The sequence below is a fragment of the Oncorhynchus clarkii genome, chromosome 6 (genome assembly GCF_045791955.1).
Source record: "Oncorhynchus clarkii lewisi isolate Uvic-CL-2024 chromosome 6, UVic_Ocla_1.0, whole genome shotgun sequence".
Taxonomy (NCBI): Eukaryota; Metazoa; Chordata; class Actinopteri; order Salmoniformes; family Salmonidae; genus Oncorhynchus; species Oncorhynchus clarkii.
This window is the reverse complement of record NC_092152.1, coordinates 73,644,013-73,660,706: the sequence shown is the minus strand read 5'-3', so window position 1 is coordinate 73,660,706 and position 16,694 is coordinate 73,644,013. Positions and strand designations below refer to the sequence as shown.

The following is a 16,694-nucleotide window of genomic DNA, read 5'->3' as shown; positions in this document are numbered from 1 at the left end:
CCAGCATGGTACTGTGTTACTTAGTGCTCAGCCCTCCCACCAACATGGTACTGTGTTACTTAGTGCCCAGCCCTCCCACCAGCATGGTACTGTGTTACTTAGTGCCCAGCCCTCCCACCAGCATGGTAATGTGTTACTTAGTACCCAGCCCTCCCACCAGCATGGTACTGTGTTACTTAGTACCCAGCCCTCCCACCAGCATGGTACTGTGTTACTTAGTGCCCAGCCCTCCCACCAGCATGGTACTGTGTTAGTTAGTACCCAGCCCTCCCACCAGCATGGTACTGTGTTACTTAGTGCCCAGCCCTCCCACCAGCATGGTACTGTGTTACTTAGTGCCCAGCCCTCCCACCAGCATGGTACTGTGTTACTTAGTGCCCAGCCCTCCCACCAGCATGGTACTGTGTTAGTTAGTGCCCAGCCCTCCCACCAGCATGGTACTGTGTTACTTAGTACCCAGCCCTCCCACCAGCATGGTACTGTGTTAGTTAGTACCCAGCCCTCCCACCAGCATGGTACTGTGTTAGTTAGTACCCAGCCCTCCCACCAGCATGGTACTGTGTTACTTAGTACCCAGCCCTCCCACCAGCATGGTACTGTGTTACTTAGTGCCCAGCCCTCCCACCAGCATGGTACTGTGTTACTTATTGCCCAGCCCTCCCACCAGCATGGTACTGTGTTACTTAGTGCCCAGCCCTCCCACCAGCATGGTACTGTGTTACAAAGTGCCCAGCCCTCCCACCAGCATGGTACTGTGTTACTTAGTGCCCAGCCCTCCCACCAGCATGGTACTGTGTTAGTTAGTGCCAAGCCCTCCCATCAGCATGGTACTGTGTTAGTTAGTACCAAGCCCTCCCACCAGCATGGTACTGTGTTACATGGTTCCCAGCCCTCCCACCAGCATGGTACTGTGTTAGTTAGTACCCAGCCCTCCCATCAGCATGGTACTGTGTTAGTTAGTACCAATACCTCCCACCAGCATGGTACTGTGTTAGTTAGTACCAAGCCCTCCCACCAGCATGGTACTGTGTTAGTTAGTACCAAGCCCTCCCATCAGCATGGTACTGTGTTAGTTAGTACCAAGCCCCCCCACCAGCATGGTACTGTGTTACATGGTTCCCAGCCCTCCCACCAGCATGGTACTGTGTTACATGGTGCCCAGCCCTCCCACCAGCATGGTACTGTGTTAGTTGGTACTCAGCCCTCCCACCAGCATGGTACTATGTTAGTTAGTACCAAGCCCTCCCACCAGCATGGTACTGTGTTAGTTAGTACCAAGCCCTCCCACCAGCATGGTACTATGTTAGTTAGTACCAAGCCCTCCCATCAGCATGGTACTGTGTTAGTTAGTACCAAGCCCTCCCACCAGCATGGTACTGTGTTACATGGTTCCCAGCCCTCCCACCAGCATGGTACTGTGTTACATGGTGCCCAGCCCTCCCATCAGCATGGTACTGTGTTAGTTAGTACCCAGCCCTCCCACCAGCATGGTACTGTGTTACATGGTGCCCAGCCCTCCCATCAGCATGGTACTGTGTTAGTTAGTGCCCAGCCCTCCCACCAGCATGGTACTGTGTTAGTTAGTGCCCAGCCCTCCCACCAGCATGGTACTGTGTTACTTAGTACCCAGCCCTCCCACCAGCATGGTTCTGTGTTACTTAGTACCCAGCCCTCCCACCAGCATGGTACTGTGTTAGTTAGTAACAAGCCCTCCCACCAGCATGGTACTGTGTTACATGGTACCCAGCCCTCCCACCAGCATGGTACTGTGTTACATGGTGCCCAGCCCTCCCACCAGCATGGTACTGTGTTAGTTAGTACCCAGCCCTCCCACCAGCATGGTACTGTGTTAGTTAGTACCAAGCCCTCCCACCAGCATGGTACCGTGTTACATGGTGCCCAGCCCTCCCATCAGCATGGTACTGTGTTAGTTAGTACCAATACCTCCCACCAGCATGGTACTGTGTTAGTTAGTACCAAGCCCTCCCACCAGCATGGTACTGTGTTAGTTAGTACCAGGCCCTCCCATGAGCATGGTACTGTGTTAGTTAGTTCCAAGCCCTCCCATCAGCATGGTACTGTGTTAGTTAGTACCAAGTCCTCCCACCAGCATGGTACTGTGTTACATGGTTCCCAGCCCTCCCACCAGCATGGTACTGTGTTAGTTAGTACCCAGCCCTCCCATCAGCATGGTACTGTGTAATTTAGTACCAATACCTCCCACCAGCATGGTACTGTGTTAGTTAGTACCAAGCCCTCCCACCAGCATGGTACTGTGTTAGTTAGTACCAGGCCCTCCCATGAGCATGGTACTGTGTTAGTTAGTACCAAGCCCTCCCATGAGCATGGTACTGTGTTAGTTAGTACCAAGCCCTCCCATCAGCATGGTACTGTGTTAGTTAGTACCAAGACCTCCCACCAGCATGGTACTGTGTTACATGGTTCCCAGCCCTCCCACCAGCATGGTACTGTGTTACATGGTGCCCAGCCCTCCCACCAGCATGGTACTGTGTTAGTTGGTACTCAGCCCTCCCACCAGCATGGTACTGTGTTAGTTGGTACTCAGCCCTCCCACCAGCATGGTACTATGTTAGTTAGTACCAAGCCCTCCCACCAGCATGGTACTATGTTAGTTAGTACCAAGCCCTCCCACCAGCATGGTACTATGTTAGTTAGTACCAAGCCCTCCCATCAGCATGGTACTGTGTTAGTTAGTACCAAGCCCTCCCACCAGCATGGTACTGTGTTAGTTAGTACCAAGCCCTCCCACCAGCATGGTACTGTGTTAGTTAGTACCAGGCCCTCCCATGAGCATGGTACTGTGTTAGTTAGTACCAAGCCCTCCCATCAGCATGGTACTGTGTTAGTTAGTACCAAGCCCTCCCACCAGCATGGTACTGTGTTACATGGTTCCCAGCCCTCCCACCAGCATGGTACTGTGTTAGTTAGTACCCAGCCCTCCCATCAGCATGGTACTGTGTTAGTTAGTACCAATACCTCCCACCAGCATGGTACTGTGTTAGTTAGTACCAAGCCCTCCCACCAGCATGGTACTGTGTTAGTTAGTACCAGGCCCTCCCATGAGCATGGTACTGTGTTAGTTAGTACCAAGCCCTCCCATGAGCATGGTACTGTGTTAGTTAGTACCAAGCCCTCCCATCAGCATGGTACTGTGTTAGTTAGTACCAAGCCCTCCCACCAGCATGGTAATGTGTTACATGGTTCCCAGCCCTCCCACCAGCATGGTACTGTGTTACATGGTGCCCAGCCCTCCCACCAGCATGGTACTGTGTTAGTTGGTACTCAGCCCTCCCACCAGCATGGTACTATGTTAGTTAGTACCAAGCCCTCCCACCAGCATGGTACTGTGTTAGTTAGTACCAAGCCCTCCCACCAGCATGGTACTATGTTAGTTAGTACCAAGCCCTCCCATCAGCATGGTACTGTGTTAGTTAGTACCAAGCCCTCCCACCAGCATGGTAATGTGTTACATGGTTCCCAGCCCTCCCACCAGCATGGTACTGTGTTACATGGTGCCCAGCCCTCCCATCAGCATGGTACTGTGTTAGTTAGTACCCAGCCCTCCCACCAGCATGGTACTGTGTTACATGGTGCCCAGCCCTCCCATCAGCATGGTACTGTGTTAGTTAGTGCCCAGCCCTCCCACCAGCATGGTACTGTGTTAGTTAGTGCCCAGCCCTCCCACCAGCATGGTACTGTGTTACTTAGTACCCAGCCCTCCCACCAGCATGGTTCTGTGTTACTTAGTACCCAGCCCTCACACCAGCATGGTACTGTGTTAGTTAGTGCCCAGCCCTCCCACCAGCATGGTACTGTGTTACTTAGTGCCCAGCCCTCCCACCAGCATGGTACTGTGTTACTTAGTGCCCAGCCCTCCCACCAGCATGGTACTGTGTTACTTAGTGCCCAGCCACAGCCCTCCCACCAGCATGGTACTGTGTTTAGTTAGTGCCCAGCCCTCCCACCAGCATGGTACTGTGTTACTTAGTGCTCAGCCCTCCCACCAACATGGTACTGTGTTACTTAGTGCCCAGCCCTCCCACCAGCATGGTACTGTGTTACTTAGTGCTCAGCCCTCCCACCAACATGGTACTGTGTTACTTAGTGCCCAGCCCTCCCACCAGCATGGTACTGTGTTACTTAGTGCCCAGCCCTCCCACCAGCATGGTAATGTGTTACTTAGTACCCAGCCCTCCCACCAGCATGGTACTGTGTTACTTAGTACCCAGCCCTCCCACCAGCATGGTACTGTGTTACTTAGTGCCCAGCCCTCCCACCAGCATGGTACTGTGTTAGTTAGTACCCAGCCCTCCCACCAGCATGGTACTGTGTTACTTAGTGCCCAGCCCTCCCACCAGCATGGTACTGTGTTACTTAGTGCCCAGCCCTCCCACCAGCATGGTACTGTGTTACTTAGTGCCCAGCCCTCCCACCAGCATGGTACTGTGTAAGTTAGTGCCCAGCCCTCCCACCAGCATGGTACTGTGTTACTTAGTACCCAGCCCTCCCACCAGCATGGTACTGTGTTAGTTAGTACCCAGCCCTCCCACCAGCATGGTACTGTGTTACTTAGTACCCAGCCCTCCCACCAGCATGGTACTGTGTTACTTAGTACCCAGCCCTCCCACCAGCATGGTACTGTGTTACTTAGTGCCCAGCCCTCCCACCAGCATGGTACTGTGTTACTTATTGCCCAGCCCTCCCACCAGCATGGTACTGTGTTACTTAGTGCCCAGCCCTCCCACCAGCATGGTACTGTGTTACAAAGTGCCCAGCCCTCCCACCAGCATGGTACTGTGTTACTTAGTGCCCAGCCCTCCCACCAGCATGGTACTGTGTAAGTTAGTGCCCAGCCCTCCCACCAGCATGGTACTGTGTTACTTAGTGCCCAAACCCAGCCCTCCTACCAGCATGGTGCTGTGTTACTTAGTGCCCAGCCACTGCCCTCCCACCAGCATGGTACTGTGTTAGTTTTTTCCCTCCCACCAGCATGGTACTGTGTTAGTTTTTTCCCTCCCACCAGCATTGGTACTGTGTTTGGTAGTGCCCAGCCCTCCCTCTCACTGTCTGCCCTGGTGCTGTGAAGAGAGGCTTCTGTCGTGACAGTGGATACAATAATCTGGATTGTCTAGTAAAGGACTGTACTGTGTTACTGTGTTGCAGCGATGAAACAAGACTGTAACTACCAATAGGATACCACGAAATTGGGGAGAAGAAGGGGTTAATAAAAAAGACAACATTTTAAGGACACTGATTCATTCATATTAGTTGTGACCCTCATTGCATTAGAGGAACTTATTTAGTCCTTCCCATTGAATAGTATTACTGTACCTCACCCTCGGCATCAGCATCACAGTGTTTTCTCTTCTGTTCATCTCTGGATCAGATCAGATCCTCTCTGTTTCATCCTGTGGATCCACAGTGATTTACTGTCACTTCCTACTATAATGACCTTTCTCCTCCACGTCTTCAGGGCATGTTGCACTTCTCCTTCTCCTCGTCTTGAAGCCACATTGCTTTTGTGTTTTCTCTCTGTCCCCTCTCTCTTTGTCATTCTCTCTCTCCTTCTTCACCCCCCCACCTCTGACCCTGTCTCTCCGCCCCTCCTCCAATACTGACCCTGTCTCAACACCCCCCCACCTCTGACCCCGTCTCACCGCCCCTCCTCCTATACTGACCCTGTCTCACCACCCCCCCACCTCTGACCCTGTCTCTCCGCCCCTCCTCCTATACTGACCCTGTCTCACCTGCCCCTCCTCCTATACTGACCCTGTCTCAACACCCCCCCACCTCTGACCCTGTCTCTCCGCCCCTCCTCCAATACTGACCCTGTCTCAACACCCCCCCACCTCTGACCCTGTCTCACCGCCCCTCCTCCTATACTGACCCTGTCTCACCACCCCCCCCACCTCTGACCCTGTCTCTCCGCCCCTCCTCCTATACTGACCCTGTCTCACCTGCCCCTCCTCCTATACTGACCCTGTCTCACTGCCCCTCCTCCTATACTGCCCCTGTCTCACCGCCCTTCCTCCTATACTGACCCTGTCTCACTGCCCCTCCTCCTATACTGACCCTGTCTCACTGCCCCTCCTCCTATACTGACCCTGTCTCACTGCCCCTCCTCCTATACTGACCCTGTCTCAACACCCCCCCACCTCTGACCCCGTCTCACCGCCCCTCCTCCTATACTGACCCTGTCTCACCACCCCCCCCCCCCCCACACCTCTGACCCTGTCTCTCCGCCCCTCCTCCTATACTGACCCTGTCTCACCTGCCCCTCCTCCTATACTGACCCTGTCTCACTGCCCCTCCTCCTATACTGCCCCTGTCTCACCGCCCCTCCTCCTATACTGACCCTGTCTCACCACCCCTCCTCCTATACTGACCCTGTCTCACTGCCCCTCCTCCTATACTGACCCTGTCTCACTGCCCCTCCTCCTATACTGACCTTGTCTCACTGCCCCTCCTCCTATACTGACCCTGTCTCACCTGCCCCTCCTCCTATACTGACCCTGTCTCACTGCCCCTCCTCCTATACTGACCCTGTCTCACCTGCCCCTCCTCCTATACTGACCCTGTCTTACTGCCCCTCCTCCTATACTGCCCCTGTCTCACCGCCCCTCCTGCTGCACTGACCCTGTCTCACCTGCCCCTCCTCCTGCACTGACCCTGTCTCACCGCCCTTCCTCCTATACTGACCCTGTCTCACTGCCCCTCCTCCTATACTGACCCTGTCTCACTGCCCCTCCTCCTATACTGACCCTGTCTCACTGCCCCTCCTCCTATACTGACCCTGTCTCACCGCCCCTCCTCTTATTCTGACCCTGTCTCACCTGCTCCTCCTCCTGCACTGACCCTGTCTCACCACCCCTCCTCCTATACTGACCCTGTCTCACCACCCCTCCTCCTATACTGACCCTGTCTCTCCACCCCTCCTCCTATACTGACCCTGTCTCACCGCCCCTCCTCCTGCACTGACCCTGTCTCACCGCCCCTCCTCCTATACTGACCCTGTCTCACCGCCCCTCCTCCTATACTGACCCTGTCTCACCGCCCCTCCTCCTATACTGACCCTGTCTCTCCACCCCTCCTCCTATACTGCCCGTCTCACCGCACCTCCTCTTATTCTGACCCTGTCTCACTGCCCCTCCTCTTGCACTGACCATGTCTCACCTGCCCCTTCTCCTGCACTGACCCTGTCTCACCTGCCCCTCCTCCTGCACTGACCCTGTCTCACCGCCCCTCCTCCTATACTGACCCTTTCTCACCTGCCCCTCCTCCTGCACTGACCCTGTCTCACCTGCCCCTCCTTCTGCACTGACCCTGTCTCACCTGCCCCTCCTCCTGCACTGACCCTGTCTCACCTGCCCCTCCTCCTGCACTGACCCTGTCTCACCGCCCCTCCTGCTGCACTGACCCTGTCTCACCTGCCCCTCCTCCTGCACTGACCCTGTCTCACTGCCCCTCCTGCTGCACTGACCCTGTCTCACCTGCCCCTCCTCCTGCACTGACCCTGTCTCACCTGCCCCTCCTCCTGCACTGACCCTGTCTCACCGCCCCTCCTCCTGCACTGACCCTGTCTCACCGCCCCTCCTGCTGCACTGACCCTGTCTCACCTGCCCCTCCTCCTGCACTGACCCTGTCTCACTGCCCCTCCTGCTGCACTGACCCTGTCTCACCTGCCCCTCCTCCTGCACTGACCCTGTCTCACCTGCCCCTCCTCCTGCACTGACCCTGTCTCACCTGCCCCTCCTCCTGCACTGACCCTGTCTCACCGCCCCTCCTCCTGCACTGACCCTGTCTCACCTGCCCCTCCTCCTGCACTGACCCTGTCTCACCGCCCCTCCTCCTGCACTGACCCTGTCTCACCTGCCCCTCCTCCTGCACTGACCCTGTCTCACCGCCCCTCCTGCTGCACTGACCCTGTCTCACCGCCCCTCCTCCTGCACTGACCCTGTCTCACCTGCCCCTCCTCCTGCACTGACCCTGTCTCACCGCCCCTCCTGCTGCACTGACCCTGTCTCACCGCCCCTCCTCCTGCACTGACCCTGTCTCACCTGCCCCTCCTCCTGCACTGACCCTGTCTCACCGCCCCTCCTCCTGCACTGACCCTGTCGCACCGCCCCTCCTGCTGCACTGACCCTGTCTCACCGCCCCTCCTCCTGCACTGACCCTGTCTCACCTCTTTTTTTTTTTTTCTTTCTCTCTGTCTCCTGTGACCTCTCAGGCTATTCGGCCATGTCCTCCTTTCCAGGCCAAGATGGTGCCGTCTCCCTCTCCCACTTCTAGTCCTGTCCTCCAGATCTCCTCCTCCACTGCGCCACCTTCTGTGAGCAGACTCTCCACTACAGAACTTCCCATCTCTCCATCCTTCCATCCCTCTCAGACCCTCCTCCTCTACCCATCCCTTCATCCTGTTCCTCTTCTTCCTTCTCCCCTTTCTCCTCCTTTTCGTCGTCGTCCGCCTCCTCTTCCTCCTCCTTCTCCTCACCTCTTTACCAACACAAACCTACAAATGTTTCTAATCTGGGCGCATCCCATCTGACCCTTTTAACAGAGTACAGAGTTAATTATTGAATGATAAATTCAGTCAAAATTGAATTATTTGTCTATTGCTGGAACTTTACAGCGTTTTATCCAAGACCAGTGGGGGGACACAGGTGGGGGATTACTGGTATGTTTAGGGTTTTCTAGTCAGGTACATCATTATTGGGAGGAGCTGTTTTACTTGAATGTCCCCCAGTCCCCTCTCCTCCCCTACTCTCTGTTCAGCAATGTCCACAGAAGTCAGGACACCCGATGTGACAGGAGCGCCGTGCTGTTTCCCTCCTGTTCTCTGTGGCCTTGCTGGAAGCTCCCTTCACGTCCTGTTTATCTCTCTGTCTGCTCCTTGCTCTTCCAGAAGGGCCCCATGGCGCCGGCTGTGGCAGTGACGGCTCCCCAACAGGCCCCCGTGGTAATGGCCCCCCAGGTCCAGGCTGGGGCCCAGGCTGCCTTACAGCCAGCCCTGCCCCCACAGACCAGCGTCCCTGTAGCCCCAGGAGCCTCTGTCATCTCCCAGGTCTGTACTCTGCTCTGCTCCAGTCTGCCGGCCTCCTCTGGGCTGGTTAGGCTCCTCAAGCCCCAGTGCTGTCACAGCTGCCAGCAGGCTGGCTGTGTCTCTACCATGGCCATGGCCCCACACAGCTGGGCATAGTGGGCATAGCCTCACACACAAACACATGTACATACAGTGGGGCAAAAAAGTATTTAGTCAGCCACCAATTGTGCAAGTTCTCCCACTGAAAAAGATGAGAGAGGCCTGTCATTTTCATCATAGTTACACTTCAACTATGACAGACAAAATGAGGGGGGAAAATCCAGAAAATCACATTGTAGGATTTTTTATGAATTTATTTGCAAATTATGGTGGAAAATAAGTATTTGGTCAATAACAAAAGTTTATCTCAATACTTTGTTAAATACCCTTTGTTGGCTATGACAGAGGTCAAACATTTTCTGTAAGTCTTCACAAGGTTTTCCCACACTGTTGCTGGTATTTTGGCCCATTCCTCCATGCAGATCTCCTCTAGAGCAGTGATGTTTTGGGGCTGTTGCTGGGCAACACAGACTTTCAACTCCCTCCAAAGATTTTCTATGGGGTTGAGATCTGGAGACTGGCTAGGCCACTCCAGGACCTTGAAATGCTTCTTACGAAGCCACTCCTTCGTTGCCCGGGCGGTGTGTTTGGGATCATTGTCATGCTGAAAGACCCAGCCACATTTCATCTTCAATGCCCTTGCTGATGGAAGGAGGTTTTCACTCAAAATCTCACGATACATGGCCCCATTCATTCTTTCCTTTACACGGATCAGTCGTGCTGGTCCCTTTGCAGAAAAACAACCCCAAAGCATGATGTTTCCACCCCCATGCTTCACAGTAGGTATGGTGTTCTTTGGATGCAACTCAGCATTCTTTGTCCTCCAAACACAACAAGTTGAGTTTTTACCAAAAAGTTATATTTTGGTTTCATCTGACCATATGACATTCTCACAATCTTCTTCTGGATCATCCAAATGCTCTCTAGCAAACTTCAGACGGGCCTGGACATGTACTGGCTTAGGCAGGGGGACACGTCTGGCACTGCAAGATTTGAGTCCCTGGGGGCGTAGTGTGTTACTGATAATAGGCTTTGTTACTTTGGTCCCAGCTCTCTGCAGGTCATTCACTAGGTCCCCCCGTGTGGTTCTGGGATTTTTGCTCACCGTTCTTGTGATCATTTTGACCCCACGGGGTGAGATCTTGCGTGGAGCCCCAGATCGAGGGAGATTATCAGTGGTCTTGTATGTCTTCCATTTCCTAATAATTGCTCCCACAGTTGATTTCTTCAAACCAAGCTGCTTACCTATTGCAGATTCAGTCTTCCCAGCCTGATGCAGGTCTACAATTTTGTTTCTGGTGTCCTTTGACAGCTCTTTGGTCTTGGCATAGTGGAGTTTGGAGTGTGACTGTTTGAGGTTGTGGACAGGTGTCTTTTATACTGATAACAAGTTCAAACAGGTGCCATTAATACAGGTAACGAGTGGAGGGCCAGAAATCTTGCTTGTTTGTAGGTGACCAAATACTTATTTTCCACCATCATTTGCAAATAAATTCATTAAAAATCCAACAATGTGATTTTCTAGATTCTTCCCCCTCATTTTGTCTGTCATAGTTGAAGTACCTATGATGAAAATTACAGGCCTCTCTCATCTTTTTAAGTGGGAGAACTTGCACAATTGGTGGCTGACTAAATACTTTTTTGCCCCACTGTACACTCACAGACTCTTCCCCGGTGTCCTTTCCGATCCACAAACACTGAACGATAAAGTGTCCTACATATTTATTGATAAAATCATATCTTTACATGCTTATTGAATTTGCAATTTCCTAGGAGATGCAGGAGAATGTGAAGAAGTGTAAGAACTTCTTGGCCACCCTGATAAAGCTGGCTTCCCACAACTCTCCGTCACCTGAGACCTCCAAAAATGTCAAGTCACTGGTCCAGGATCTACTGGTGAGTCTCACTACCGTAACTCATTATTTTACCTCTACTTTACCACATCATTACATTATTTCTACATTATCTCTACATTACTGTGTTATCAACAGAGAAACATGGAATGATACTTTCTTTGCCCTACACTCTTAGAGAAAAAGGTACTATATAGAACCGAAAAGGGTTCTTTGGCTTTCCAAATAAGATAACCCCTTGAAGAACCCTTTTGATTCTAGGTAGAGCCCTTTACACAAGGAACCCAAATTACTTCTAACTGGAACCAAAATGGTTCTCCTAAGGGGAGAACAGGTTGTGTGATGTAATGTATTTTTTAATCTCTAGATGGCAGCATTAAACTCTACATGATCCAGAGTGATGCTGTTGTTTAGGATATTATTTATTCAGAGTTGTTAATGAGATGTATCCCAGGGGGATGTTAAAATGTAAATCAATATGAACACCGTCGTTGAGGTGATTTCACCTCATCTCAATGTGCTCAGAAATCACATTGCACATCTCCTCAATCACATGCTCTGCTCTCTGTTGTACAAGTGTGTCACATCACATAACAAGGAGCTGACGGGGTTAATAAACCTCCCTCTCTTCTCCCGCTCACAGGATGCTAAGATTGAGCCTGAGGAGTTCACCAACAGACTGCAGTCAGAGCTCAAGTCGTCTCCTCAGCCCTACCTGGTCCCCTTCCTCAAGGTTTGTACTGTATCTACTCAGGCTACATTTGGACACTCCTCGTCATGGATGTAAAAGCATTGGTTGGTGAAAACATTGTCTGGAGGGAGTTTCTACCATTGTAAAATCAATGTAAGAAAGTGTGCAAGTGTACCCTTCAGGAGAAAGGTGGAGAACGTAAAACAGCCAGAGTGGCAGTGGAGAGGCCAGCCCATGTGACCCAGGCAGGGGCCGCTCCCCTGGCCTGACTTCAGACTGTGTGTGACAGTGGCCCCTGCAGCTGTCCGTGCCAATCGCTAGCAGGCCTCTCCAGCCATCCGTGATGAGTGTCACAACATGCCACTGCCACCCAGCCTTCCCTCCCTGCGCAGAGCAGAGCCAGCCAGCCACCCAGCCCTCCCTCCCTCCCTCCCTCCACAGAGCAGAGCCAGCCAGCCAGCCCTCCCTCCCTCCCTCCCTCCCTCCCTCCCTCCCTCCCTCCCTCCCTCCCTCCCTCCCTCCCTCCCTCCCTCCCTCCCTCCCTCCCTCCCTCCCTCCCTCCCTCCCTCCCAGAGCAGAGCCAGCCAGCCCTCCCTCCCTCCCTCCCTCCCTCCCTCCCTCCCTCCCTCCCTCCCTCCCTCCCTCCCTCCCTCCCTCCCTCCCTCCCTCCAGAGCAGAGCAGAGCCAGCCCTCCCTCCCTCCCTCCCTCCCTCCCTCCCTCCCTCCCTCCCTCCCTCCCTCCCTCCCAGAGCAGAGCCAGCCCTCCCTCCCTCCCTCCCTCCCTCCCTCCCTCCCTCCCTCCCTCCCTCCCTCCACAGAGCAGAGCCAGCCAGCCAGCCTTCCCTCCCTCCACAGAGCAGAGCCAGCCAGCCCTCCCTCCCTCCCTCCACAGAGCAGAGCCAGCCAGCCTTCCCTCCCTCCACAGAGCAGAGCCAGCCAGCCCTCCCTCCCTCCCTCCCTCCACAGAGCAGAGCCAGCCAGCCACCCAGCCTTCCCTCCCTCCACAGAGCAGAGCCATCCCTCCCTCCCTCCCTCCCTCCCTCCCTCCCTCCCTCCCTCCCTCCCTCCCTCCCTCCCTCCCTCCCTCCCTCCCTCCACAGAGCAGAGCCAGCCCTCCCCCCCCCCCCCTCCACAGAGCAGAGCCAACCCTCCCTCCCTCCCTCCACAGAGCAGAGCCAGCCCTCCCTTCCTCCCTCGACAGAGCAGAGCCAGCCAGCCCTCCCTCCCTCCCTCCACAGAGCAGAGCCAGCCACCCAGCCTTCCCTCCCTCCCTCCCTCCCTCCCTCCACAGAGCAGAGCCAGCCCTCCCTCCCTCCCTCTGTCTCTCCCTCCCTCCCTCCCTCCCTCCCTCCCTCCCTCCCTCCCTCCCTCCCTCCCTCCCTCCCTCCCTCCCTCCCTCCCTCCCTCCACAGAGCAGAGCCAGCCCACCCTCCCTCCCTCCCTTCCTCCCTCCCTCCCTCCCTCAGAGCAGAGCCAGCCAGCCAGCCTTCCCTCCCTCCACAGAGCAGAGCCAGCCAGCCCTCCCTCCCTCCCTCCACAGAGCAGAGCCAGCCAGCCTTCCCTCCCTCCACAGAGCAGAGCCAGCCAGCCCTCCCTCCCTCCCTCCCTCCCTCCCTCCCCCCCCCTCCCTCCCTCCCTCCCTCCCTCCCTCCACAGAGCAGAGCCAGCCAGCCAGCCTTCCCTCCCTCCACAGAGCAGAGCCAGCCAGCCCTCCCTCCCTCCCTCCCTCCCTCCCTCCCTCCCTCCCTCCCTCCCTCCCTCCCTCCCTCCCTCCCTCCCTCCCTCCCTCCCTCCACAGAGCAGAGCCAGCCAGCCACCCAGCCTTCCCTCCCTCCACAGAGCAGAGCCAGCCAGCCCTCCCTCCTTCCCTCCACAGAGCAGAGCCAGCCAGCCAGCCCTCCCTCCCTCCCTCCCTCCCTCCCTCCCTCCCTCCCTCCCTCCCTCCCTCCCTCCCTCCCTCCCTCCCTCCACAGAGCAGAGCCAGCCACCCAGCCTTCCCTCCCTCCACAGAGCAGAGCCAGCCCTCCCTCCCTCCCTCCCTCCCTCCACAGAGCAGAGCCAGCCCTCCCTCCCTCCCTCCCTCCCTCCCTCCCTCCCTCCCTCCCTCCCTCCACAGAGCAGAGCCAGCCAGCCACCCAGCCTTCCCTCCCTCCACAGAGCAGAGCCAGCCAGCCCTCCCTCCTTCCCTCCACAGAGCAGAGCCAGCCAGCCAGCCCTCCCTCCCTCCCTCCCTCCCTCCCTCCCTCCCTCCCTCCCTCCCTCCCTCCCTCCCTCCCTCCCTCCCTCCCTCCCTCCCTCCCTCCCTCCCTCCCTCCACAGAGCAGAGCCAGCCACCCAGCCTTCCCTCCCTCCACAGAGCAGAGCCAGCCCTCCCTCCCTCCCTCCCTCCCTCCCTCCCTCCCTCCCTCCCTCCCTCCCTCCCTCCCTCCCTCCCTCCCTCCCTCCCTCCACAGAGCAGAGCCAGCCCTCCCTCCCTCCCTCCCTCCCTCCCTCCCTCCCTCCCTCCCTCCCTCCCTCCCTCCCTCCCTCCACAGAGCAGAGCCAGCCACCCAGCCCTCCCTCCCTCCCTCCACAGAGCAGAGCCAGCCACCCAGCCCTCCCTCCCTCCCTCCCTCCCTCCCTCCCTCCCTCCCTCCCTCCCTCCCTCCCTCCCTCCCTCCCTCCCTCCCTCCCTCCACAGAGCAGAGCCAGCCACCCAGCCCTCCCTCCCTCCCTCCCTCCACAGAGCAGAGCCAGCCCTCCCTCCCTCCCTCCCTCCCTCCCTCCCTCCCTCCCTCCCTCCCTCCCTCCCTCCCTCCCTCCACAGAGCAGAGCCAGCCCTCCCTCCCACCCTCCCTCCCTCCCTCCCTCCCTCCCTCCCTCCCTCCCTCCCTCCCTCCCTCCCTCCCTCCCTCCCTCCACAGAGCAGACCCAGCCCTCCCTCCCTCCCTCCACAGAGCAGAGCCAGCCCTCCCTCCCTCCCTCCCTCCCTCCCTCCCTCCCTCCCTCCCTCCCTCCCTCCCTCCCTCCCTCCCTCCCTCCCTCCACAGAGCAGAGCCAGCCCTCCCTCCCTCCCCCCCTCCACAGAGCAACAATGTAATAATAATTTGCACATTTGATCATTTAGAATATATAAAAAACATTTAATGGCTTGTTTCTACTATGTACGGTATGTTAATACCCCAGTTGTGTGTGATCTGCCCGTCAACAGAAAAGCCTCCCGGCCCTGCGGCTGTCTCTGCTCAACATTCAGCATTCCCTGATCCAGCCTCTGCCGCAGGCAAAAGCCACCCCCACCCCCACCACAGGCACCAGCTCTGCCATCATGGCCGTCCCAGCTGTCCGCGGCCGCCTCCCCAACAGCGTCAGCACCACGGGGGCCAGTGTCGGGGCCCAGGGACACACAGCTGCCCTGGTAGGTACAGTACACTCACAGTCATAGCTGTCCCTACACTCACACTTCCAGTCACAGAGATCAGCCACAGTCATACAGTCCACTGGCCCAAACATAGATGACCCCTGGTTATGACTTCCTGTGGAAGTATTAGAACTAATAGAACATGTTTTGGCCTCGGTTCTGTTGTTAAGGTTGATGATACTGTAATACTCTGATACTTACTTATCAGTGGAGTAAATAAGTGTTTGTTCTAGATTTCCAGAGTTTTGATTGTGTCTTCACTAAATCCAAGGTCATTTGTCTTGTTATGTACCTAAGCACCAAAGAAGTAATGAGTACGGTTCCCCAGGCCCCAGTAGTAGAGATGTGTCTCCCAGTGCTCAGAGACTGAGACAGAGCTGGATGTGGTCCAGTGGGGAACAGCTTCACTGACAGGCTAGGCCAGCACACCACAGACCATACAGAAGCTTAGCCAAGGCAGCTGGCCACGGGGCTGGATCAGTGCACTCCCATGGGGTCTGTGTGTGTGTGTATGTGTACGTTTGGTGTGTTTGTGTGTGTGTGTGTGTACGTTAGGTGTGTATGTGTGTATGGCTATGCCTGTGCCCAGCGGTGTGTGTATACACATGTGAGTCAATGGAGCACTTTGCTGGCTCACAGAGGAGAGTCATCCATTGAGACTACCCAAGGTCAGAGCCCGCTGGCATCCGATGCTGGCGGGGACATCCCCTCTCTGAGGACAGACTGGCAGGGTAGCCTGGGCTGAGGCACAGGGCTGGGTGGTGGTGCCCTCCGCACCACTCATCTGCTGCTGCTGGTTGGGAGGGTCGTGGTTGAGGGGAGGTAACTAGGTCATAGCTGGGTCAGTTTGAGAGCTGCTGTGTGTGGCTGCAGCTGTACAGCAGTTACTGTAGTGGAGCACTGTCACAGAGGACTCTGACTCTGCTCTGCCAGCCTACACACACACACACACACAGAGACACACACTGCTCTGCCAGCCCTCTGCTCTCCCACCAGACTATTGGCTGATCCTGTGTCAACTCAATCACCAAAGGTCTGACATTCAATGCAGTTGTAATTACTAGACTATAGCTCCTGGTATAACACCAGTCTGAAGCTAACACTTGGTTCAGGTTTTGGAACCAGGGAACCCTGTATGTTCTTTATAGTGTGCTCCTAAAACAACCCCAAAAATGTCCCCAATTTTTGATTCTGGAACTTACCTGTGATTTTGTCAAAGTGTGTTGTGGGTTTGCCAGAGGTGCTACCTTCTCTATTCTGTCTGCTGAATGTATTTTCCTCTTTGAGGCCCTGCAGGGATCTCTGGGAGAAATGGCCTCTATCTTTTTCAACCCTTGAACAGTAATATAGCATGTGTCAGGGAATGGAAAACAAGGCTAACAAATATGCAGTGAGAAGCAAACTGGTGTGAATGGATGGCTGGGCCTCAGGCCTGTCCCACAGCTAGGCTGCATGCTAGGAAGGAAGTGGCTCTATTAGCGCAGAAGCAGCCCCCCTCTCCTCTCCTCTCCTCTTCTCTTCTCTGTCTTCACTTTTTCACTCTGCTGTTCCTCCTCTTCCTCCTCCCGTTGTTTTATGCGACACACACACACA

The 16,694-nt window shown here is 55.6% G+C and overlaps 1 protein-coding gene across 3 annotated transcripts in view; it reads left to right on the top strand.

Moving 5' to 3' along the window:
- Positions 1-16,694, top strand: part of LOC139411592 (transcription initiation factor TFIID subunit 4-like) — a 116,026-nt gene that overhangs the window by 25,693 nt on the left and 73,639 nt on the right. For all 3 annotated transcript variants that reach the window (XM_071158151.1, XM_071158152.1, XM_071158150.1), the window contains exons 3-6: positions 8,924-9,082; positions 10,934-11,056; positions 11,657-11,746; positions 14,895-15,098. In XM_071158151.1, the coding sequence (XP_071014252.1) occupies positions 8,924-9,082; positions 10,934-11,056; positions 11,657-11,746; positions 14,895-15,098 (576 nt within the window). The remainder of the gene's footprint in view (positions 1-8,923; positions 9,083-10,933; positions 11,057-11,656; positions 11,747-14,894; positions 15,099-16,694) is intronic.